This window comes from Procambarus clarkii, chromosome 43 (assembly GCF_040958095.1).
Source record: "Procambarus clarkii isolate CNS0578487 chromosome 43, FALCON_Pclarkii_2.0, whole genome shotgun sequence".
Taxonomy (NCBI): Eukaryota; Metazoa; Arthropoda; class Malacostraca; order Decapoda; family Cambaridae; genus Procambarus; species Procambarus clarkii.
Window position 1 is genome coordinate 34,557,176 of NC_091192.1, and position 26,573 is coordinate 34,583,748.

The 26,573-nt window shown below is 48.7% G+C and overlaps 2 protein-coding genes across 5 annotated transcripts in view; one reads left to right on the forward strand and one right to left on the reverse strand.

The window, feature by feature from the left end:
• Positions 1–13,639, forward strand: part of LOC123755682 (mucin-6-like) — a 39,133-nt gene extending 25,494 nt beyond the window's left edge. Inside the window, exons 4-5 of the mRNA XM_069299947.1 lie at positions 8,183–8,324; positions 10,867–13,639. Coding sequence (XP_069156048.1) covers positions 8,183–8,324; positions 10,867–13,639 — 2,915 coding nt within the window. The remainder of the gene's footprint in view (positions 1–8,182; positions 8,325–10,866) is intronic.
• pHCl-1 (pH-sensitive chloride channel 1) overlaps positions 1–26,573 on the reverse strand; it is a 545,535-nt gene that overhangs the window by 312,958 nt on the left and 206,004 nt on the right. The window lies entirely within an intron of this gene.

Sequence of the window (26,573 nt, forward strand, 5' to 3'; positions counted from 1 at the left end):
ATTATAGTAGCTGTCAGGGAAACCGTGACACTATTGATTGCCTGCTTGTGTCTTTGTTTCAGTGGATCCTTCATTTGTTCAGTTAGTTCATGTTATCAGCCCGAAGTGTCAGCAAGATGGAGCCTGCTGTCACTTCTCGAGGGGCTGTTGAATAGCTGTGTTGCAAATGCCACTTGATGTACAATAACGTAACCATTCGCTGTGGTGTAACTTAGTCTGTGATATTTTTCTTTGTTTTGCAATATTGCGTCATCAGTGGGCACACCTGTGTTCAGGTTAGTTCAGTATGCAGCCTCACAGCAAGGGTTGCTATTTAGCTGTTTGTTATCGTGCCACTGGATTGACATTAACGTAACGTAAACTCGGTAATGTAGTAGTTAGTCTCTTGTTATTAATAAATTGTTATGTTATAGAAAACAGTCTTTGATGTCAACCCTTCAACCATATTATTCCACTATATTTCTGCATAATATCATTAAATGTTGATGTGATCTTGATAAGGCGGCTGTTCTTGGGAATTCGAATTCCAATTCATAGCGCCACTTCAAATATAAATATTTGATTGTGAGAACCCGTCGGTTACCCTTTATTAGTTTTAACGTCCTGTTTAACTAGAAGGAGCCAGCGGCCAATTGTGGACAGGTTTTCACCCTTGTGGTGGAGGCCTGGCGGTTTGCTCCCGCTTTTCCTTTTTCTACTGGACTCATGCTTAACTGCCGTGAGCAGACTTTAAACTTGTAGTCCACCTCTTAAGGGAGGTAGGCGTAGAGAAAAATCTCACAGCTGGCGCCCAACGTGGGGCTATGCAACTTGGGTTCGAGCCCATGAAGAGTAGTCTTATTGAATTTTTAAAGTAACATAAAATATAGTTGCAGAATATTGTGGAACAGTATTGTTGGAGGTATGTTTTGTGCACGGTTGTCACACGTAGGTACACACACCTCACACACACAGTATGAAAGAGGTATTTCATGGTAGATATGGGGAAATCTGTCTGGCTTTTTGTGGCTGCGAGCTAGTGGACATTGACACACTCATTGGTGAGGGGTGTCAGCTCAGCAGCAGGTGTCGTGGACACACAGCCAGCGTGCAACAGGGGTTGCAAGAATGCACTCAGGATCTGCCTGAGGTGCAAGACACCACCTACCTTAGGGTAGAAGAAGCTTCTAGAAGTGACCTCAAGTGTGAGAGGTCTTATTGGACGACACTGTAGTTGTCAGGGGTGTCATAGGAGTGTAGTTATTGTTACACAGTAGGATCTTAGTGGGAGGTCGCGCCACCAGAGTAGGATCCAAGTAGACTTCTTTAGAGAAGTGGAGTAATTCATCTGTAGTTAGACAGGTGATGGAATTTCTTGCCAGAGTGGGGACTGTACAACCCCAGGAAGAATTCATGGTAGTCACTAGAGAGGTTGAGCAGAGGCTCCCGTTAGCAGAGGTGACAGCAGGGCCGAGTTCGAGCCTGAAGGTGAGAGCGCAGCAAGTCAGTGCTGGCTCCAGTACAGATTGCAAGGAGGCAATCTCACACAGGGAAGGGAAGCCAAACCCACCCTAGTGCACTTAACCCGGTGACAAGGTATGAAGGTAAAGATGCCTAGCTTGGCAGTTCTGAGAAAGACGATTCGATGGATGCATACATCGATCGCCTTTTGAAGAAAGGCTGCTAATGCAAGATGGCAAGGGTCATTTTGGGCTGGTGATTTTCCATGGTTCAGATCCCCAGCAGCATAATGATTTTGTTCTTTAAGGATTGCCTTGGTAAAGGGTTATAGTAGATCTGCAGAGGGAATGCTGATCACATTCCAAGTTAGGTCCAGGGGAGAACTAGACGAGAGAGTTTGACAGATGTCAAAAGTTTTGCTTGAGTCCTTGTTAGAGTAGGGGGACCTAGGAGAAGCAAGGGAGGGACCCCAGGCTCAGTAGGGGAGCATAGGTACCTGTAGAAGAGGGTTTTCTCCCAGATAGTTCAGTCGGTAGAGCAAGACCGGCTGGTGTTGGGCAGTTGGACAGTGAGAGTGATCCTGTCAACTTGTTGCTAGGTCAGGTGGAGGACTGACAGTAAGTCGTTTGTAGGCTGAGGGGAGTGTAGAAGTGCTTCACCGGTAAGGCCACACCAATGTGTTGCACATGTGTCCAGTATGACACAGACCGAGGATGGAAATGGGAGGTTCAGTGATGGAAATGGTTGCGAGGTGTTGAACCGGCCAGGACCAGAGCTGGAGCCGAACATGTTGCCACTCCAAGGTCGGGCAGCACCACCAGGGTGATCCGGTGGTAGTGCACAGAGACCCTCAGGCCAGGATGGATAGGAAACAGAGTTTCACACTCCACACTTGTTTAGCTAGTACACCTGTTGGGCAGGTGTGTGCAGAAAAACTAGCTGGTGTTTTGAATGTATTTTCCTTGCAGGAAAATATATTCTTTAGTGGGAGGTTGTGTGAGGGATCTAGATCCCTCAGCTAGTTTTCCTAGTTTCTAGAGCAGGCTAGACACTCTAGAAATTGAAGCTTTCAAAAAAATAACATATGCTTGTTGGGTGTTGAATGAAAGCTTATGTCAAGAACTATCACTTGAGAGTAGTTAGAAGTCTGTGATTGCTCTGTAGAGAGAATTACAGAGATTTTCCTGTTTCTGGGAAATAGGATGTGAGTTGAGAGTGAGTGTGAGAGGATACTTGACTAAAACCGTTAGAGGTGGGGGGGGGGAGAGTGGGGTGAGCGCTGCCTCTTCCCCCCCAACATGGGAGACATCACGCCACTCCTTAGGCCTCCTCCTCCTTGTGACGTCACAAGACGCCGAGGGTGACGGAGAGAGGTGATTGGTTTGGGGCACGTGTGGTCCAAGCCTAGTTTTGGCGCGAAGAATTCTGATTGGGGGCGGCACGAGGGCCTGTGCCGGCTCCAAGCTGATTGGTCTAGGGATTGTAGGGAGTAGGTATGGGTATCTGTTGTACCCTGAGCCCGCGAAATCTGGTAGTTTGAATTGGGCGGCCAGGGAAGGAAGAGGTGTTTGGGTGGGGCGGCACGCTTGCCGCCTCCACCCCCTGTTAATCGCTTCTGTCGTCCAAATTACTCGATTGGTGGCACTCCTGCCATCAGGGGTTGTCTCAAGGCCTAATTAAGTGAATTGGGGCCAGGGATTTACGGTAGAAACAGTAAAAAGCTAAGGGACAGTTGACTGTGTGAACGCATGAGGCAGGCTGGCAGAAGCCTCGTGGAGTATCAGATTGATCCCTCATCCCTCGGGTCTGAGCATCCTGTCTAGTGGCAATGGACAATTGATGTTGGCCAGTGTACGCGTATGTGTGATTGCAGGCCCATGTTGGACTCTGCATTCCGCCAGGCTGCGTCAGTATGGGGACGCCGCCTGGGGACGCCACCAACCATTGTCACCCCAGTGTAGAACAAAGGCATGGTTCTAGAGTGATGGGGTGGAGATTCCCCAGCCGCATGGGTACTCCTGTGGGCGGCAGCCTGCCAGCCCGCGGCCACCCGTGGCCACCCGCGCCTGCCCGCGCGCCGGCCACCCCAGGCCACCCACCCGCCTGCCCGCGAGGCGGCCACCCAGGCCACCCGCGAGCCGGCCACCCCAGGCCACCCAACCCCCCCTCTCTCAGCTCGGGAGGGGCGCTGTGGCCACCTGCCTTGGCCACATGCCTTGGCCACTTTCCCGGGACAGCCTAGGGCCACATCTTGTCGACGCATGAGGAGCAAGTCAGCTAAGTGTGTCAGCTAAAAGCTAAGTGTGGTAGTCAGTTTTGGGAATGAGAAAAAAATAAGGCAGTAGAAATGAGTAGAAATGAGTACTATTACAGTGTGATGAGTACCGGTGGATGTTCCCGGTAAGAGTTATCTCAGAGCCTCGCCAGGCTAGGAAAAAAACAGCTGGGGGGCAGCTGTCAGTGGAATCCAGATGTCGGGTAGGGGCGGTACCTGGAGATAGAGATTATACACGGGACCACGCTGTATGGTAGTATGTTGGTAGACTGACTAGAGGATGTGACCAGTCAGTGTAGAGATTTACCATGTAAGTGATCCAGCCTGTCGATTCTATATAATCGTTCAGGCTGGATTAATGCCATAGAGTACAGTAAAATTATAATCATTAGAGGTAGTCAGGAGTGTCAGTGAGGACCCCTGAAGTCTGTGTAATTAGTACATATTACTTGGTGATATAATTTTCAGAGAGTAGGTGAAGGCCATTTCTATGTGTTCATTTGCATGTCTATGTACTGTGATTGTGTGGTAGTCAGTAGAGGTGATTGCTGACCGAGTGCCTAATGATGTCATTAGCATGTGGGGTATGCTGACGGCATCATTATGTTGCAGGTTTGTGCAGTGTTGTTATCAGTATACAATATTATTGCCCCAGGAACTGTGTTGAGAGTAAGGGACCTCTAGGATTATTCAGGGGAATTTTCAGTACTTAATGAGAGCAGGCAATTGATGGGTTAATTGCCTGGCTGAAGTATGTGTGTGTTCACAGTATTCCTTTGCAATCGGGTGCAAGTAAAAGAAGAGGAGGGGCAGTAATATTAGTATACTTGTGTGTGTTGCACAACCGTGTGTTTTATTGTGTGGGCACAGTAATTAGCGAGTTGCAGTAGCTGCAACTATATGTGGGCAGTGCTGATATGATGTTGCATGCCATTATAGTGTGACCTATGTAACGCTGGGGTTACTTTGTTCTTTAAGTTATGTTGAGGACTTAAGGATTCAGTGAGTTAATTAAGGGGTAATTAACTGGATAAGGGGTGCACACTTAGTATTGGGGAGTGAGTGAGGGCTGTTATAAGAGGGAACAGTGTTGAGCGAGAATGAGATACGTCTCGGGAGCAATTAATTGTCCATGTGACAGTTAATTGACCACTCTAGCTAATTATGTAATTAGCCTTCTCATCATGAATTCACGTAGTGGGAGAGGTTCTGTCAGAGTCTGTCAGTATTTGTGTTAACGTAATATGCTCGAGACTAATTACCTTTCAGGGGTATAGCATTAGTGGCTCATGTTAATTAGTGGAGTAATTAGCATTGGAGAGCTCCGGTGACTCGGTAAAGCGAGGTCATGGAGCTAGCATAAATCGTTGTATTAATCATATCCTGTCTGAGGACAGTGGATTATTGGCACATCTTGTTAATTAGGGTAATTAACTCCTTTCCCGTGAATTCACAGTGTTTGATGAGACCTGCTTAGGCAGTGCGGAGTGAGACGTATTTATGGATGGTTAATTATCGGTCCTGGTGACAGTTAATTAATGGCTCAGTAATTAGTGGGTTAATTAGGGTAATTAACACTCACTAGTAATTTTTTGACACAGACTGTGGAGAAGCTACCAAGTTAGGGTAGGCTTAGTTAACGTAACTCAATGGGGATGTAATTAGTGGTCCGTTTGACCTTAATTGAGAATTACTCACTGAATACTTGCAAGGAGTCAAGTGTGTTGTAATATGTTGAGTTATTGTTAACAAGAGAGAGACAAGTGTTAAAGATTAACGTAGAGTATCATCATGTTGTTGTCTAGTGGGAGACAATTGTTTGTGATTACCGTGGTACTTTGTTGCTGACTGCTGCGATCAGTCAATTAACGTAATTAATCACTTCAGGCAATTTCTTTTGGTTGTCGTCTGGTGACGAGAGTAGAGTCATACTAGGGATCTGTGGAGCTGTGTCCCAGAATTCCCGCCTTGCCTGTCGGTGTATCGGGTTACAACAGGGCAACTTCTTAATGGGAGTTGCAAAGAGTGTTCACACGGGGTTGTGATAGGGGGGAGTCACTGTTAGACTTCCACCTAGTTACGTGGGTCTCTCCTGGGGGGCGGGAGGACTCCTAAGCTTGTGATTATAGTAGCTGTCAGGGAAACCGTGACACTATTGATTGCCTGCTTGTGTCTTTGTTTCAGTGGATCCTTCATTTGTTCAGTTAGTTCATGTTATCAGCCCGAAGTGTCAGCAAGATGGAGCCTGCTGTCACTTCTCGAGGGGCTGTTGAATAGCTGTGTTGCAAATGCCACTTGATGTACAATAACGTAACCATTCGCTGTGGTGTAACTTAGTCTGTGATATTTTTCTTTGTTTTGCAATATTGCGTCATCAGTGGGCACACCTGTGTTCAGGTTAGTTCAGTATGCAGCCTCACAGCAAGGGTTGCTATTTAGCTGTTTGTTATCGTGCCACTGGATTGACATTAACGTAACGTAAACTCGGTAATGTAGTAGTTAGTCTCTTGTTATTAATAAATTGTTATGTTATAGAAAACAGTCTTTGATGTCAACCCTTCAACCATATTATTCCACTATATTTCTGCATAATATCATTAAATGTTGATGTGATCTTGATAAGGCGGCTGTTCTTGGGAATTCGAATTCCAATTCATAGCGCCACTTCAAATATAAATATTTGATTGTGAGAACCCGTCGGTTACCCTTTATTAGTTTTAACGTCCTGTTTAACTAGAAGGAGCCAGCGGCCAATTGTGGACAGGTTTTCACCCTTGTGGTGGAGGCCTGGCGGTTTGCTCCCGCTTTTCCTTTTTCTACTGGACTCATGCTTAACTGCCGTGAGCAGACTTTAAACTTGTAGTCCACCTCTTAAGGGAGGTAGGCGTAGAGAAAAATCTCACAGTCAGTCACCAAGAAGGTGGTGAGAGGGGGGGGTCAGTCACCAGGAAGGTGGTGAGGGGGGGGTCAGTCACCAGGAAGGTGGTGAGGGGGGGGGGTCAGGCACCAGGAAGGGGGTGAGGGGGGGTCAGTTACCAGGAAGGTGGACCAACTGGAACTGACCATTAAAATTAACACCAGGAGAGAGAACATTTTCTGAACAAGTTTAGCCCTGCCACGGCCAAGCGTAGTCCTGCCCCGGTCAAGCTTAACCCTGCCACGGCCAAGCTTAGCCCTGCCTCGGTCAAGCTAAGCCCTTCCACCACCATGCCGGAAATTCAGGATATTCTTTGTTCGCGTTCATTTGCACTCGCCGAAAAAATAAAAATATCCATCGAGAAATACTTCTCTTAATGGCATAGTCAGAAACTGTAAAATGGCCAATATAGTGTGGGCTATACTGGTACATTTTGGGGAAATATATAAATCAATTTGGATCTCTCTCTCTAGCAAGACATTAAACAATACGACCGTTCTGGGATGAATGTGAGAGGAAGGTGAGGCATGATCCTTGAGGATCATGCCTCACCTTCCTCTCACATTCTCACCTCACCTTCCTTGCCTCAGCTTGTTATTTTTGCCTATATATAGTGTTGTGTGTTATACATTGAATAACGAACAGCTTTCGTTTATGCAAGTGATGACAAAAATGATGTAGACCTACATATAGTTATCAATAAGTCGTATCAAATAATGCATCCAAACGCATTTAAGCTGGTGGTTGAGGCGCCAAAAAACTGTGAATGAAAACATTGGAAGGAATCTCACCAGGGATACTCGTCTGTTATTTTGTAATGTGTTCAAATGTGTGAAGACTGACTGGTGAGGCAGCCAGCCGGTGGTGGGCGGGTCGAGGCGGCCAGAGGTGGTCGTCAGGTGGCCGGCCAAGCTACTGAAGGCGGCCGGAGAGAGAGAGTGAGAGTTGCCTGTGAGAGACTCCGCTTGCTGTGGGAAACAATGCTGTGAACCACCATTGGTTCAGTCGTGGGGGAGGGGAAGGGGGACGTCCCACGCCTCTGCAGACTTGAGAACACCACAACGGACTGGCCAACAGGAGCCCTGAGCCGAAACGGCGACAGTACCACAACGGACGTCTGGCCAACAGGAGCCCTGGGCACATACGGCGACAGTACCACAACGGACGTCTGGCCAACAGGAGCCCTGGGCACATACGGCGACAGTACCACAACGGACGTCTGGCCAACAGGAGCCCTGGGCACATACGGCGACAGTACCACAACGGACATCTGGCCAACAGGAGCCCTGGGCACATACGGCGACAGTACCACAACGGACGACTGGCCAACAGGAGCCCTGGGAAAAAGAAGCTAGCAGCAGCATGCTCTACGCTCTGTCAACGTCCCGGGTCACAGAGCCTAGAGCAGCCAACAGTTGGGAGCCAGAGTGGCGTCAGGACACCATGTCAGGACGTCAGGACACGCGACAATAACACAGGAGATTCAGCTGACCAGGGGGTAAAAGGGGACAATAGCAAAATTTAGAGAGGATCAAATCTGCTTGTCTTAGTTGGCAAGATATATGGGGTGGATAAGAGCGAGGGTGAGCAGGAGATCAGGGCGCCCCTGGGGGCCACCAGGGACCTCGCCTGCACCTGGGATTCATCAAAGCAGGAAGAGGGTTCCAAGTCCCATTCGTCACACTTAGCAAAGTTATGGAGGAAGTTCAGATGAAAGTGTTGGTCACCTATACATACAACTGATACACGTCCGCCAGAATTTATTTACCCTTTTTTTCCAATCCATTGAGATCAGCTGAGCTATGCGACAGATGGAGGACATCAGGAGGTTTTGTATGTTGTTGTATGAGGAGACACAAGTATGATAGCTAGTATACCATGCATGATATGCGCTGAGGTATTCTGAACACCACCACCCCCGGCCCATATATTGAGGCCTCAGCTACTGAGGATGTCCACTGCGGTGACAAATGCTTCCTCCGGGGCCACATAAATCTGTTTGTTGTCACAAGTGAGAAGAATAATGGCCACAGTGGCCCCTGGGGACAACGATTGGCCCACTTTCCCAGCTAAGAAAAAATCATCACGGTCCTCATCTGGGTCGATCACCACCACCTCCTCCACGAGGCCACAGACTGGCCACCACCTCCACGAGGCCACAGGCTGGCCACCACCTCCACGAGGCCACAGACTGGCCACCACCTCCACGAGGCCACAGACTGGCCACCTCCTCCACGAGGCCACAGACTGGCCACCACCTCCACGAGGCCACAGGCTGGCCACCACCTCCACGAGGCCACAGACTGGCCACCACCTCCACGAGGCCACAGGCTGGCCGCCTCCTCCACGAGGCCACAGGCTGGCCACCTCCTCCACGAGGCCACAGACTGGCCACCACCTCCACGAGGCCACAGGCTGACCACCACCTCCACGAGGCCACAGACTGGCCACCACCTCCACGAGGCCACAGGCTGGCCACCTCCTCCACGAGGCCACAGGCTGGCCACCTCCTCCACGAGGCCACAGGCTGGCCACCTCCTCTACGAGGCCACAGGCTGGCCACCTCCTCCACGAGGCCACAGGCTGGCCACCTCCTCCACGAGGCCACAGGCTGGCCACCTCCTCAACGAGGCCACAGGCTGGCCACCTTACACAGCAAGGATTGTCAATAACCGACATACCAACTCCAGGTGATGGAGTAGGTGTTCGTGCTGGAGCGGCCAAACATGAGTCCAGGGTTCGATTCTCGTTCAAGAGAGAGCGTTGGACTGTAGCTTGGTTGCCAAGTATTGATAGGGTTATTGGCTTGTTTGGCCACTCCCTTGCGATGCCCCGGGTCCCTGTTCGAACCCCTGATGGTTTAAGTGTTTGGGCAAGTTGCTGCTTTACTCCATCCTCACGTCCCAGCTCCTTGTCCTCACGTCCCAGCTGCTTGTCCTCATGTCCCAGCTCCTTGTCCTCACGTCCCAGCTGCTTGTCCTCATGTCCCAGCTCCTTGTCCTCACGTCCCAGCTCCTTGTCCTCACGTCCCAGCTGCTTGTCCTCATGTCCCGGCTCCTTGTCCTCACGTCCCAGCTACTTGTCCTCACGTCCCAGCTGCTTGTCCTCACGTCCCAGCTCCTTGTCCTCACGTCCCAGCTCCTTGTCCTCACGACCCAGCTGCTTGTCCTCATGTCCCGGCTCCTTGTCCTCACGTCCCAGCTGCTTGTCCTCACGTCCCAGCTCCTTGTCCTCACGTCCCGGCTTCTTGTCCTCACGTCCCAGCTGCTTGTCCTCACGTCCCAGCTCCTTGTCCTCACGTCCCAGCTCCTTGTCCTCATGTCCCAGCTCCTTGTCCTCACGTCCCAGCTCCTTGTCCTCACGTCCCAGCTGCTTGTCCTCACGTCCCAGCTCCTTGTCCTCACGTCCCAGCTCCTTGTCCTCACGTCCCAGCTCCTTGTCCTCATGTCCCAGCTCCTTGTCCTCACGTCCCAGCTCCTTGTCCTCATGTCCCAGCTCCTTGTCCTCACGTCCCAGCTCCTTGTCCTCCACACCTGCAGCCAACCCCACCACTGTTTGCCCCTTTTATTCTCTATATTTACACAAGCCTCCGTGACGTGCTCTCTCCTGGTCCCTGATGCCTCTCCTCACCCTGGACGCCCCTCACCTTCCCTCACCCTGGACGCCCCCCACCTCCCCTCACCCTGGATGCCCCTCACCTTCCCTCACCCTGGACGCCCCTCACTTTGGACGCCCCCTCACCCTAGAACCCTCCATCACGCTAGACCCCCTCACCCTAGACCCCCTTCACCCTAGACCCCCTCACCTTCCCTCACCTTAGAACCCCTCACTCTAGACCCCCTCACCCTAGACCCCCTTCACCCTAGACCCCCTCACCTTCCCTCACCTTAGAACCCCCCTCACTCTAGACCCCCTCACCCTAGACCCCCTCACCTTCCCTCACCTTAGAACCCCCCTCACTCTAGACCCCCTCACCCTAGACCCCCTTCACCCTAGACCCCCTCACCTTCCCTCACCTTAGAACCCCCCCTCACTCTAGACCCCCTCACCCTAGACCCCCTTCACCCTAGACCCCCCCATCACCTTCCCTCCCATTAGGACTTGTGGCATCAGAAAATATTGAAAAGCTTTCACTATTTCTACTTTTTCGTTTTTTTTAAGAATTTTTTTAATTTACAATATTCACGCACTACCAAAACTTTTTGTATTGACAAGCTTTTTTTATATATACCAGAGTCGATCCATCACCTGAGCCAGGATTATCCATCACGGCACCAGAGTGGCTCCATCACCCTCAACCCTCACCATCCACGTCACCAGAGTGGCTCTATCACCCTCACCATCCACGTCACCAGAGTGGCTCCATCACCCTCAACCCTCACCATCCACGTCACCAGAGTGGCTCCATCACCCTCAACCCTCACCATCCACGTCACCAGAGTGGCTCTATCACCCTCAACCATCACCATCCACGGCACCAGAGTGGCTCTATCACCCTCACCATCCACGTCACCAGAGTGGCTCCATCACCCTCAACCCTCACCATCCACGTCACCAGAGTGGCTCCATCACCCTCAACCCTCACCATCCACGGCACCAGAGTGGGTCCATCACCCCCAACACTCACCATCCACGGCACCAGAGTGGGTCCATCACCCCCAACACTCACCATCCACGGCACCAGAGTGGGTCCATCACCCCCAACACTCACCATCCACCTCACCAGAGTGGCTGTATCACCCTCACCATCCACGTCACCAGAGTGGCTCCATCACCCTCAACCCTCACCATCCACGGCACCAGAGTGGCTCTATCACCCTCAACCATCACCATCCACGGCACCAGAGTGGCTCCATCACCCTCAACACTCACCATCCACGTCACCAGAGTGGGACCATCACCCTCAACACTCACCATCCACGGCACCAGAGTGGCTCCATCACCCTCAACACTCACCATCCACGGCACCAGAGTGGGTCCATCACCCCCAACACTCACCATCCACCTCACCAGAGTGGCTCTATCACCCTCACCATCCACGTCACCAGAGTGGGACCATCACCCTCAACACTCACCATCCACGTCACCAGAGTGGGACCATCACCCTCAACACTCACCATCCACGTCACCAGAGTGGGACCATCACCCTCAACACTCACCATCCACGTCACCAGAGTGACTCCATCACCCTCAACACTCACCATCCACGTCACCAGAGTGGGACCATCACCCCCAACACTCACCATCCACGTCACCAGAGTGGGACCATCACCCTCAACACTCACCATCCACGGCACCAGAGTGGCTCCATCACCCTCAACACTCACCATCCACGTCACCAGAGTGGGACCATCACCCTCAACACTCACCATCCACGGCACCAGAGTGGCTCCATCACCCTCAACACTCACCATCCACGTCACCAGAGTGGGACCATCACCCTCAACACTCACCATCCACGGCACCAGAGTGGCTCCATCACCCTCAACACTCACCATCCACGTCACCAGAGTGGGACCATCACCCTCAACACTCACCATCCACGTCACCAGAGTGGGACCATCACCCTCAACACTCACCATCCACGTCACCAGAGTGGGACCATCACCCTCAACACTCACCATCCACGTCACCAGAGTGGGACCATCACCCCCAACACTCACCATCCACGTCACCAGAGTGGGACCATCACCCTCAACACTCACCATCCACGGCACCAGAGTGGGACCATCACCCTCAACACTCACCATCCACGGCACCAGAGTGGGACCATCACCCTCAACACTCACCATCCACGGCACCAGAGTGGCTCCATCACCCTCAACACTCACCATCCACGTCACCAGAGTGGGACCATCACCCTCAACACTCACCATCCACGTCACCAGAGTGGGACCATCACCCTCAACACTCACCATCCACGTCACCAGAGTGGGACCATCACCCCCAACACTCACCATCCACGTCACCAGAGTGGGACCATCACCCCAACACTCACCATCCACGTCACCAGAGTGGGACCATCACCCTCAACACTCACCATCCACGGCACCAGAGTGGGACCATCACCCTCAACACTCACCATCCACGGCACCAGAGTGGCTCCATCACCCTCAACACTCACCATCCACGTCACCAGAGTGGGACCATCACCCTCAACACTCACCATCCACGTCACCAGAGTGGGACCATCACCCCAACACTCACCATCCACGTCACCAGAGTGGGACCATCACCCCCAACACTCACCATCCACGTCACCAGAGTGGGACCATCACCCCCAACACTCACCATCCACGTCACCAGAGTGGGACCATCACCCCAACACTCACCATCCACGTCACCAGAGTGGGACCATCACCCCCAACACTCACCATCCACGTCACCAGAGTGGCTCCATCACCCCCAACACTCACCATCCACGTCACCAGAGTGGGACCATCACCCCCAACACTCACCATCCACGTCACCAGAGTGGGACCATCACCCTCAACCCTCACCATCCACCTCACCAGAGTGGGACCATCACCCCCAACACTCACCATCCACGTCACCAGAGTGGGACCATCACCCTCAACCCTCACCATCCACCTCACCAGAGTGGGACCATCACCCCCAACACTCACCATCCACGTCACCAGAGTGGGACCATCACCCTCAACCCTCACCATCCACCTCACCAGAGTGGGACCATCACCCCCAACACTCACCATCCACCTCACCAGAGTGGGACCATCACCCTCAACACTCACCATCCACGTCACCAGAGTGGGACCATCACCCCTCAACACTCACCATCCACCTCACCAGAGTGGGACCATCACCCCTCAACACTCACCATCCACCTCACCAGAGTGGGACCATCACCCTCAACCCTCACCATCCACGTCACCAGAGTGGCTCCATCACCCCCAACCCTCACCATCCACCTCACCAGAGTGGCTCCATCAACCACAAACAGCTCCACATTCCACCAAAGATTACGTCCTGTGATCATGACCATTTAAAGCTGTTTATTAACTGTGTTCACCAATAAGCCAGACCCCCTCGCCCGTGTGTGCTCCTCACTCCACTCATCTCTAATGGAATGACAAGGAATAATTGCTGGCGACACATCCTGATATCCAGTCTAAGTTTCGGCAGGAGCACCAGCCGACGGCCACCACCCCCTTAGCGACACGCTCTCATCAAACCTGTGCTGAAAACTTGAGGAGGAACGCAAGTTTGGCCTCCAACTTCCGCACAATCTCATTTTTCAACTGGTTTCCTTGACAATACGAAGATCGGAGCTGATATCTGTCACTGTGGACCGAGTGGTCGGTACCAAAGGGTTCTTAAACTGGGGTATACGTACCATCCCCTGGGGGGCAACTTTTAGTGTATTTGTGAATGATGGATCGAGCCGTTAGCGCTTGGGCCCCGCCTTTCTAGTCGGAACTCCGCCTATTTTTCTCTTTAATATCTACTATATGTGTGTGTGTGTGTGTTGCAATGTTGCTGACTAGAGCAAACTTGCAACACCCTCACCGACCTGTCATCCGGAAATTATTGTAGCTATTACCGGGGATGAAACCTGGAGTCTGGCAGCTGTTTCTGGCTGTATCCTGACGGTGTGTGTGTGTGTGTGTGTGTGTGTGTGTGTGTGTGTGTGTGTGTGTGTGTGTGTGTGTGTGTGTGTGTGTGTGTGTGTGTGTGTGTGTGTGTGTGTGTGTGTGTGTGTGTGTGTGTATGTGTGTGTGTGTGTGTGTGTGTGTGTGTGTGTGTGTGTACTCACCTAATATTGCTTGCGGGGGTTGAGCTTTGGCTCTTTGGTCCCGCCTCTCAACTGTCAATCTACTGATGTACAGGTTCCTGAGCTTCTCAAGCTCCATCATATCTACATTTGAATCTGTGTATGGAGTCAGCCTCCACTACGTCACTTCCTAGTACCTGGAGTACCTAGTACCTAGTACCTAGTACCTTCCTAGTACCTGGAGTACCTAGACCAATCCTGGAGTATGCGACCCCAGCATGGAGCCCGTACCTTGTCAAGCACAAGACGAAGCTGGAAAAAGTCCAAAGGTATGCTACTAGACTAGTCCCAGAACTAAGAGGCATGAGTTATGAGGAAAGGCTGCGGGAAATGCACCTTACGACACTGGAAGACAGAAGAGTAAAGGGGGACATGATCACAACCTACAAAATCCTCAGGGGAATCGACCGGGTAAACAAGGATGAACTCTTCAACACTGGAGGGACGCGAACAAGGGGACACAGGTGGAAACTGAGTACCCAAATGAGCCACAGAGACATTAGAAAGAACTTTTTCAGTGTCAGAGTAGTTAGTAAATGGAATGCATTAGGAAGTGATGTGGTGGAGGCTGACTCCATTCACAGTTTCAAGTGTAGATATGACAGAGCCCGATAGGCTCAGGAATCTGTACACCTGTTGATTGACGGTTGAGAGGCGGGACCAAAGAGCCAGAGCTCAACCCCCGCAAACACAACTAGGTGAGTACACACACACACACCACTCATCATGTCAACAAGTTCTCTAAACGTGTTAGTGGTCGAGGGCTTGATAAGGGTCGGGGAGGAGCCTGGCCACCTTTACATCACATGTTTGAGGGTCATTATATCATTCAGGAAACGTGTAGAGAAGAGCCGAGTTGATTACGTAAATATTCGCACGTTATAAAGTAAGACCAAACTAAAGCTGTAGCAGTTGTGCACTCTCTCCCTCGTCCGTCACCACTCTTAAGAGCGGCCAAGCAGCAGGATCACCTGACCCCAGAAGTATACCACTTGGTTTCGGTGAATATACGCTCGGAGTATACTCTAGTCCTGGAATAAATTATATTTCTTGGTAGGTCAGTTAACCCTTGCAGAAGTTGATCACCTTTGCAGAGGTTGATGGTGCCTGCACCAAGCCAGAGGTCAATAACCTCGTGCAGGGCAATGGTCACTACTCTGTGTGGGTATTCAGCACTTGTAAAAGTGCTGTAACCAAGGCTGTGTGTGTGCCTGTAAGCTGCTTGTATGACTAGCTTGTTGAATGTGTCCAGAACCACTCATTTGTATTTCGTTACTAACCATGCCATTTTTAATGTGTTAACTTCTACTGAGAGGACACAGCAAGCCTCCTCTAATACCCGTCCTTACTGTAACGAGGACCTGCAAAGAGCACACTCAGTGTTAAACAGAGCACTAAGAAGAGGTGTAAGACGTCGTTCCCGCCTTCACCAATCACTCAATATACCAGCAGTTAAGGTCAGGTACTGTCGTCGAGGGTGGAGGGCTGCGGACCACCAGGAAAGTGTTGGTAAAACTGCGTTGGAAGGATTTGACCAGAGACGTCCCACAGCTGGTGGCCCAGGAGCTTAAACCTGCTCTCGGCCGCCCCCCCCCTCCCCCTATCTTTTCCAGCTAATCTCCCATATTGGCACCCCCATCCCCAGCATATGAATCTCTCACCCTCCATCTCCCCCGGCCAATCTCCCTGCCCTCATCCATCTCCCTTCCTCTCCCCCAGCAATAGCGTCCGGGGGGGGGGCAGAACGCCTTTAAGGCGCGACCGTGAAGTGCCACAAGGAACGTCAACCACCTTGTTGGCACCTTTTTTCTATTGGCACCACCATGTTGGGCACTCTTGCCCCCCCCCCCTGGGGCCGGTGACGCGGACCGCCTCTGACTGCCATCCTTGATCGCACACAACTCCCCAAGACATAACAATATACTGCTTGTGACTGAAGGCAGACACAGATATACTGCTTGTGACTGAAGGCAGACACAGATATACTGCTTGTGGCTGAAGGCAGACACAGGTATACTGCTTGTGACTGAAGGCAGACACAGGTATACTGCTTGTGACTGAAGGCAGACACAGGTATACTGCTTGTGACTGAAGGCAGACACAGGTATACTGCTTGTGGCTGAAGGCAGACACAGGTATACTGCTTGTGACTGAAGGCAGACACAGATATACTGCTTGTGGCTGAAGGCAGACACAGGTATACTGCTTGTGGCTGAAGGCAGACACAGGTATACTGCTTGTGACTGAAGGCAGACACAGATATACTGCTTGTGGCTGAAGGCAGACACAGATATACTGCTTGTAGCTGAAGGCAGACACAGATATATTGCTTGTAACTGACGGCAGACACAGATATACTGCTTGTGACTGAAGGCAGACACAGATATACTGCTTGTGACTGACGGCAGACACAGATATAATCATCGGTAATCGGGGTTAGAGTCGGTCTCCTGTGGATCACCAAGCCATACTGACCTCCGAAAGCACGAAACGACTGCTGAGTTAGCCAATCCGTCTCCTCACTCACAGGCCGAGGAGATTACCATCTTGGATCGCCATTGAGCACCCCGAGGGCAGTCATGTCCCGAATATTGCAAGGAAATTGTGTAGACTTGAGGCAAAGAAAAATTCTCACATTTTATTCCATCTGTCATAATATTGTTATGAAGGAAGGGTCACACATCTATGGGTCATCCACCAGGGGAGGCAGACTTCTGAAGGAAGGGTCACACATCTATGGGTCATCCACCAGGGGAGGCAGACTTCTGAAGGAAGGGTCACACATCTATGGGTCATCCACCAGGGGAGGCAGACTTCTGAAGGAAGGGTCACACATCTATGGGTCATCCACCAGGGGAGGCAGACTTCTGAAGGAAGGGTCACACATCTATGGGTCATCCACCAGGGGAGGCAGACTTCTGAAGGAAGGGTCACACATCTATGGGTCATCCACCAGGGGAGGCAGACTTCTGAAGGAAGGGTCACACATCTATGGGTCATCCACCACGGGAGGCAGACTTCTGAAGGAAGGGTCACACATCTATGGGTCATCCACCAAAGGAGGCAGACTTCTGGATGTTACCACTGCTAGAATGAAGGCAGTCTAGCTTGGCTATTCTCTGGGAGTTTACAGCGAGTTTACTAAAGCTCTGGGAAATTAGAGGACATGTTGAAGCAGATCTCACTGCGTGTAATCTCTCTCAGCAGAACTGTTCATGCACTTTACCTCACTATACAATTTAATGTGAAAGAATTTCAGAATTCAGAGATAATTTAATTGCAAATGTCCAAAGTTTACTGTGTGGAGGTCCAGCATGCTGGTGACTGTAAACTTTCCCACGCTGCCCAATGGATGTGTCAGGGGATCATGGTGAGTTTACACGAATGATGCAGTGTGTAAACTGCTCAGCTCAGAGACTGTTGTGGTTCACTTTTCCAACCACTTGTACTATATAAAACACAGTATTGGTATATATACGTCTAACTCTCTACCTAGCTCATCAGACTGGCACTTGCCTTGCCTAATGAATTATGGGGTTCAGTTGCTGAGTCCCATTATGTGCCTCTGTAACCTGTTCCACTACCGCACACGAAATGGGTATGGGGTCCACTAACTACCCACAGGATGGGTATGGGGTCCACTAACTACCTACAGGATGGGTATGGGGTCCATTAACTACTCACAGGATGGGTATGGGGTCCACTAACTACCTACAGGATGGGTATGGGGTCCATTAACTACCTACAGGATGGGTATGGGGTCCATTAACTACCTACAGGATGGGTATGGGGTCCATTAACTACTCACAGGATGGGTATGGGGTCCACTAACTACCTACAGGATGGGTATGGGGTCCATTAACTACTCACAGGATGGGTATGGGGTCCATTAACTACCCACAGGATGGGTATGGGGTCCACTAACTGCCCACAGGATGGCTTTGGGGTCCACTAACTACCCACAGGATGGGTATGGGGTCCACTAACTACCCACAGGATGGGTATGGGGTCCACTAACTACCTACAGGATGGGTATGGGGTCCATTAACTACTCACAGGATGGGTATGGGGTCCACTAACTACCTACAGGATGGGTATGGGGTCCATTAACTACCTACAGGATGGGTATGGGGTCCATTAACTACCTACAGGATGGGTATGGGGTCCATTAACTACTCACAGGATGGGTATGGGGTCCATTAACTACTCACAGGATGGGTATGGGGTTCACTAACTGCCCACAGGATGGCTTTGGGGTCCACTAACTACCCACAGGATGGGTATGGGGTCCAACTAACTACCACAGGATGGGTATGGGGTCCACTAACTACCCACAGGATGAGTATGGGGTCCACTAACTACCCACAGGATGGGTATGGGGTCCATTAACTACTCACAGGATGGGTATGGGGTCCATTAACTACTCACAGGATGGGTATGGGGTTCACTAACTGCCCACAGGATGGCTTTGGGGTCCACTAACTACCCACAGGATGGGTATGGGGTCCACTAACTACCCACAGGATGGGTATGGGGTCCACTAACTACCCACAGGATGAGTATGGGGTCCACTAACTACCCACAGGATGGGTATGGGGTCCACTAACTACCCACAGGATGAGTATGGGGTCCACTAACTACCCACAGGATGGGTATGGGGTCCACTAACTACCCACAGGATGGGTATGGGGTCCACTAACTACCCACAGGATGGGTATGGGGATCTATTGCCATTCACATTATGGGTATGGATCTACACCTTATCCTTTCTCAACCCAACCATTGCCAACCCAACCTAACCTTACCCCAACTTTACCCTACCTAACCTTACCTAAACTTTCCCAAACCAGCCCAGTACCACCCAACCCTTACCCAAGAGAAGATAACATACTATAATGAACTCTGATAGTCTAGTAGGCCACATCCTGTCTAGGATGAAAGTTCCACCCAGGTATGTTGAGAAGAGTCTGTAAGAGAAGAGGCTTGGTTGGAGGCCTTTTGTTGGTCAGGACAACAGGTGGAGAGGGGAAAATGGCGACGACGACGGACTTGTCCAAGGAGGAAGGAGTTGACTGAGGTCATCATTGACCACCAATGAGGAGACAGCAAGGCTGTGACGCGTCACGAGCAGAGGCTCTGCCATTGGTGAAGACGTCACTTGTGAGTGCATGCTCGAAGAGGTTACACGCTATTCGTCGCGTTGGGAGTTTTGAGGTACAGCTCTACGCTGCTTGGTGAAGGAAGTGAACGGTGCCAGAGGCGAGGAGTTGAGTCAGAAGAGGGCGGTGTCAGCCTCGACCAGTGGACCCGGGAGCGACATTTTAAAACCAGAAGGGTGCGTGGACCTGGTGTCCACCGCGGTACACCTACAAGAGATTGTGTTTGGCAAGTCAGGAAGAGACAGTGGCAGTCGAGAGAGGATTTGTGAGCGACCTGGAGGAAGGTAGACCCCCCCCAGACGCCATCTTGGTTTCTGGAGACGAGCGCCTCGCTTCATGATTGAGCGGTAAGTGCTTATTGTCCGCCAGGTGCGGTGAGGAGAAGTGCTCACTGATTTATAGTGATGCTCAGTCATCTTAATTAATCATGTATGTTATGAATAAGAAGTAATATTGGAAGACTGAGTGGCAAGGTAACAGAGGTGGTGGCGGGAGCGACACGTCTACTCTCCAGGACGGCCAGTGAGTGACTAAAGGGGAGACCAGAGTGGCGTCGTCCGCTGCGGGGGAGTCCACGTGGCTGTACGGGGGATTACCAGATACCACCAACAGTGGTGTGTGGAAAGTCTTGTGAAATAATTGTTTAAAAAATATTTAAATTGTTTGTGGAGGAGGACTATTTTGTTACATGTAAAATTACAGTTTCGTGTGTACGTTGAGATGCTAGTTCCCAGGATAACCTGTCAGAGGAAGTGTTGCTGGCCTATGAGGATAATCTGCCTGAGGGACATCCGCCTTTGAGTAAAGGAGGATTGATCCATAGTTGTGATCCACCAGTTTCCCATTTGTATTTGCTTGTTGGAGCTGCTTGCTGGAGCTGTAATTAATATGTGTCACGTAGTGAAAGGCGGCCACGGTGTTTATATGTTCTTCACTGACATGTATTTTGATATTGATGGTGATTACAAGATTTAATCCACCCTAGAAGAGAAGCCTAGTGTTTAAGGCATAATTTGTCACGAGGAGAAACTAAGGAGGAACAGCAGTTACTGAGGCAGTGATTATTAATGTTGACAAAGGTGATAAATATATTGTTGAGAAGAGAATGTGTTTGGATGTGTTGGTTTGATATAAGTGATGTGAAGGACACTCTGATGAAGGGTTTATACTGTTGTACCATCCTTTTGGATAATTGATTTCCTCATTGAGATCATATATTTATGAGCAAATCCACAAGGGCCGTGATGAGGGTTCGAACCTACTCCTGGGATAGTCCCAGACGCGCCTTAGTCAACTGTGCCACAACATGGTTAAAATAATTGCAACCTGGAGTGCTGCTGCCATCACGAGGATCCTGCAGCTTCTCCGAAGCACAAACCGAGGCTCACACAATTGCCCCCGTGCACCCGGGCTCTGTCAACCAGGTGCCAGGTTACAATTCTTTTAACCGTGTCGAGGCACAGTTGACTAAGGCGCGTCTGGGATCATCCCGGGAGTAGGTTCGAACCCAAATCACGGCCCTTGTGGAATTCCTCATTTGATACATCACGCTATTGTGATTTGTGTGTGTGTACATTCATGTTAAGTGATTATAGCAAGCAGATATTAACGTTACTAGAGTAGTAGCCTGGCAAGCGGGTTTGATATATAGATTGATTGATATAGATACATTACAAGAATGTAAGAACTCTTATAATCTAAAGAACAAAAATATATAGAAAAAAATATTTATACATGTGCAAGACAGTTCAGCCTCGACCTGGACTGTGAGGGTCCAGGTCGAGGCTACAGTCCAGACTCATAATGTGAGTCGAGGACCTCACCTGCGGTATAATTTTGATTTATTGTGCATCTGTGTATTAAAAGTTTGTTTAAAGAAAATTTTCGTCTTGGCCTCTGTGAGATTTTTTATAAGAGAAGGAGAGATAAAAGGTATCCTGCCTGCTCATTAATGGAGAGAGAGAGGGGGACGTAACTGAGAGGACACCAGAGCAAGGTGGAGGCAGATGGAGTCACTCGTGGCACAGTCTGGGTGTGAGTACATAATGACAGGCGAGTGACTGTCTCTGTAGCTCCCACACTTAGTGACGTGAAACCTCTTCCCCAGAATTAAATACGAGTCCCAGTGATTCCTGACTTAGGGTTCTGGCATAGTTGTTGCGTCAGCCCAGGTAGTGCACTTGGAGGCGTTTGCTAGTTGTATTTTTTTTAACTATCAGCCCTTTGAATAACATAGTAACTTAAAGTGACCACAACGTGGCAATACCAACTTAACAACACATGGGGTTTTAACAAACCTTCCCCCCCCCCTTCTCTCCACCTCAGTCTAGGCTCCCCCATCTTGGGGTGAGAGGGAGGGGGGGGGCCATTCCTCACACCCTCCTATCTCCAAAGTTGGTTAAGCTCCTTCTCTGCGCTGTTCCATTTACACTCCACCCTAGCCAGTTAATCCTGAAGCTTCCATCACTGTGACCCGACGCTGTCACCCGCTACAACACATGCAATTTGGCCTCTCCCCCCTCCCCCCCCCCCCCATAGAGGAGTTTTGTGTAGGGTGGCCCCGCTGGCACGCCTCTCCGCTCCTCCTGACCTCTGAATGGTTGTAACTGTGGCTTCCGGTAGTTGGCGGACACCTGACGGCCCAGTGCCTCAAGACCAAGTGTGGACGTGAGGTGTGCGTGTGTGTCTTGCTTTCTTGCTCCAGAGAAGTTCGATACATACAGAGAGAGAAAGACAGATTATAATTATATATATATATATATATATATATATATATATATATATATATATTGGTAGCAGTCTTTCCTGTAGACATATATTATTAAATATGACCGAAAAAGTAAGATTAATAATTCTAACACGAATTTTCTCAATGTTTCTTATATTTTTCTTCACTGTTGATGGTAACTGAAAAATCAATTTTCCAAAATTCATTTTTATTTCTAGTCTGACGCGACACTTGAGCGCGTTTCGTAAACTTATTACATTTTCAAAGACTTTAGTTTACACACACACAACTGTAACTGAATAGAGCTTAAACATCTTCGATTTTTTATACCTGCATTTGGGTGAGGTGATATGTTACAACAGTTTTGGATGAGGTGAAAACAAACTTTCAACACAAGACAGAACACGAAACAATGAGTATAATATTGGGTAAGTTAAAGAGAAGAATGGAAGTAACTGCAAAGGGCTTATTGACTCGCATTTCTTGATGCTTCTATATTGGAGCGGAGTCTTGAAGTGGGTAGAATATAGTTGTGCATTAATTGGCTGTTGATTGCTGGTGTTGACTTCTTAATGTGTAGTGCCTCGCAGATGTCAAGCCGCCTGCTATCGCTGTATCTATCGATGATTTCTGTGTTGTTTGTTAAGATTTCTCTGGTGATGGTCTGGTTGTGGGAAGAGATTATATGTTCCTTAATGGAGCCCTGTTGCTTATGCATCGTTAATCGCCTGGAAAGAGATGTTGTTGTCTTGCCTATATACTGAGTTCTTTGAGGCTTACAATCCCCAAGAGGGCATTTGAAGGTATAGACGACATTGGTCTCTTTCAAACGTTCTGCTTTGTGTCTGGAGAGTTTCTCATGAGTAGATTGGCAGTTTTCTTGGTTTTATAGTAAATCGTCAATTGTATCTTCTGATTTTTGTCTGTAGGGATAACGTTCCTATTAATAATATCTTTCAGGACCCTTTCCTCCGTTTTATGAGCTGTGGAAAAGAAGTTCCTGTAAAATAGTCTAATAGGGGGTACAGGTGTTGTGTTAGTTGTCTCTTCAGAGGTTGCATGGCGTTTCACCTTCCTTCTTATGATGTCTTCAACGAAACCATTGGAGAAGCCGTTGTTGACCAGGACCTGCCTTATCCTACAGAGTTCTTCATCGACTTGCTTCCATCCTGAGCTGTGGCTGAGAGCACGGTCGACATAAGCGTTAACAACACTCCTCTTGTACCTGTCTGGGCAGTCACTGTTGGCATTGAGGCACATTCCTATGTTTGTTTCCTTAGTGTAGACTGCAGTGTGGAAACCTCCGCTCCTTTCCATGACTGTTACATCTAGAAAGGGCAGCTTCCCATCCTTCTCCATCTCGTAAGTGAAATGCAACACAGAATTCCGCTCAAATGCCTCCTTCAGCTCCTGCAGATGTCTGACATCAGGTACCTGTGTAAAAATTTCGTCAACATACCTGCAGTATATGGCTTGTTTCAAGTTCATGTCGACTAAGACCTTCTGTTCGATGGTACCCATGTAGAAGTTCGCAAACAGGACACCTAGGGGAGAACCCATGGCGACCCCATCTACTTGCTTATACATGTGCCCATCCGGGCTCAAGAAGGGTGCCTCTTTAGTACAAGCTTGGAGTAGTTTCCTTAGAAAGTTTTCTGGTATGTCAAGAGGAGTACAGGCCGGATCACGATACACTCTGTCCACTATCATCCCGATTGTATCATCCACAGGTACGTTGGTAAACAGCGATTCTACGTCCAACGAGGCTCTTATCCCTGTGGCCCGTGTTCCCCGCAGTAAGTCAACAAATTCCTTTGGAGACTTCAGGCTGAAGGCGCAAGGGACATAAGGAGTCAGCAAGCCGTTAACCGTCGCTTCGCCAGTCTGAGTTTTCAGTTGCATATAGTCCTGGGGACCATTCAGGCTTGTTTGCATATATATATATATATATATATATATATATATATTTATATATATATATATATATATATATATATATATATATATATATATATATATATGCAAACAAGCCTGAATGGTCCCCAGGACAATATGCATCTGAAAACTCACACCCCAGAAGTGACTCGAACCCATACTCCCAGAAGCAACGCAACTGGTATGTACAAGACGCCTTAATCCACTTGACAATCACGACCGGACAAAATGAGGTGATAGCCGAGGCTATTTGAACCACCCCACCGCCGGCACTCGGATAGTAATCTTGGGCATAGCATTTTACCAAATCAACTCATTCTTTGGGGCACACGTGAGGAACACAAATGCGAACAAGCCTGAATGGTCCCCAGGACAATATGCAACTGAAAACTCACACCCCAGAAGTGACTCGAACCCATACTCCCAGAAGCAACGCAACTGGTATGTACAAGACGCCTTAATCCACTGTCAAGTGGATTAAGGCGTCTTGTACATACCAGTTGCGTTGCTTCTGGGAGTATGGGTTCGAGTCACTTCTGGGGTGTGAGTTTTCAGTTATATATATATATATATATATATATATATATATATATATATATATATATATATATATATATATATATGTGTGTGTGTGTGTGTGTGTGTGTGTGTGTGTGTGTGTGTGTGTGTGTGTGTGTGTGTGTGTGTGTGTGTGTGTGTGTGTGTGTGTGTGCGAAAAAAAATTAAATTATCAAAGAATACATAACGCGTTTTCAGCCAGTGTATAGGCCTTTCTCAGAGCACGATAAGGAAACATGAGAAGGTGGACCAGCCACCCGGGCAGCAAGGACCCCCTCCCCAAAGGGAGACAGGTCACGTGACCGCCAGACAATGAAGAATGAAGGTTTACTTCGCAGGGGACCGTTGATTAATGTATGTAGAAACACAGAGATATAAAGGACTGTTTCTGAACAAATGGCCTGCATGTGTCACAACAGAAAGATTGATCATATTCTGGAGAGTGATATAAGAATTTTGCACCGAGATTGTAACCTTGAATGAACACGTTGAACTGAAACTTATTTCAATTTCAAATTCAGAGAGAAACAAGGCAGTAAAATGAAGTGAGATATTGAACTATTTAACGAATATTTTTTCCTCTCAATTCTAGCGACAATTGGATGAAAAGTATCACCAAACACAATGAGGGGATTAGTATTTATTCCCCAAAAATTACACCAATCGGAAGACTCCACAGAACACGGGCCAAATGGAAGGAAGACTATAGAAAACGAGAAGAAAATCTTGCATTCCAACAAGCAGGGCGAGCTAATCTTGCCATGTACGGACCCGATATATTGGAGCTTACATACGTATCTTGTAATAAAGCTGTTACTTGTTTTTATGACGTTTTTATGACGTATTAGAACGTAGTTACATCTTGTTATATTGGTTGTTATAACTGGTTAGGTGTTAAAACTTGTTCCAACGTTGTAGAAACGTGGTAGTTTCGTGTTGTGTTTGGTGGGAGGATTCCATTACTCTCAAATCTGACTGGCAGCCAGTCAGATTTGAGAGTAATGGAATCCTTATATATAAAGGAGCAGCGGCCTCTGTTAAATAGCAACCTTTCAGCTGTTCAATTGTACACTGTATAGTGCACAGTTGGACCTGTAATTTGATTTATAGTTCATTTTGGTAGTTTAATTTTATTATAATTTTGTTTAGTTTACCATGTCTTTGCCCTTTCTTACTTATTTCAAGTCTTGACATTGTACATTAATATAATCTTTTATTTAGGATATATAATACATTTTTTGGTATTTAATTATATTTAATATTTGAGTTTTTATAAGATTTTGGTTAGTACTTTATAATTGTCGTTTATTCTGTTTGTATTTTACATACAATTTTTGTAGATTTGTAGTCATTATATAAATATTTGTTATAGTGTTTAGTATCTATGTGTTAGGTATCAAGTTTCACTTCTGATCACTTCACGTAAGTTTAATAGAATGGTTTGTTTTAGTAGTTATAAAATTCATCTTGTAGTTTAATGGATTTTTAAATTAGTTTTAATATATGTGACAGTTAATAAGTTTTATTTGTATTGATCACTTTAAGTGCGCTTAAGTGTTTTGTTTTTTAAGCATTTTCCTTTCTTTGATAGGCAATTATATTCAGTCCGAGAGATCTGGCAGTGTAAACTGCCATCCAGTGTAAACTACCAACCAATGTAAACTGCCATCAGTGTAAAAACCATCCAGTGTAAACTGCCCTCAGTGTAAACTGTCATCAGTGTAAACTGCCAACCAGTGTAAAAACCATCCAGCGTAAACTGTCATCCA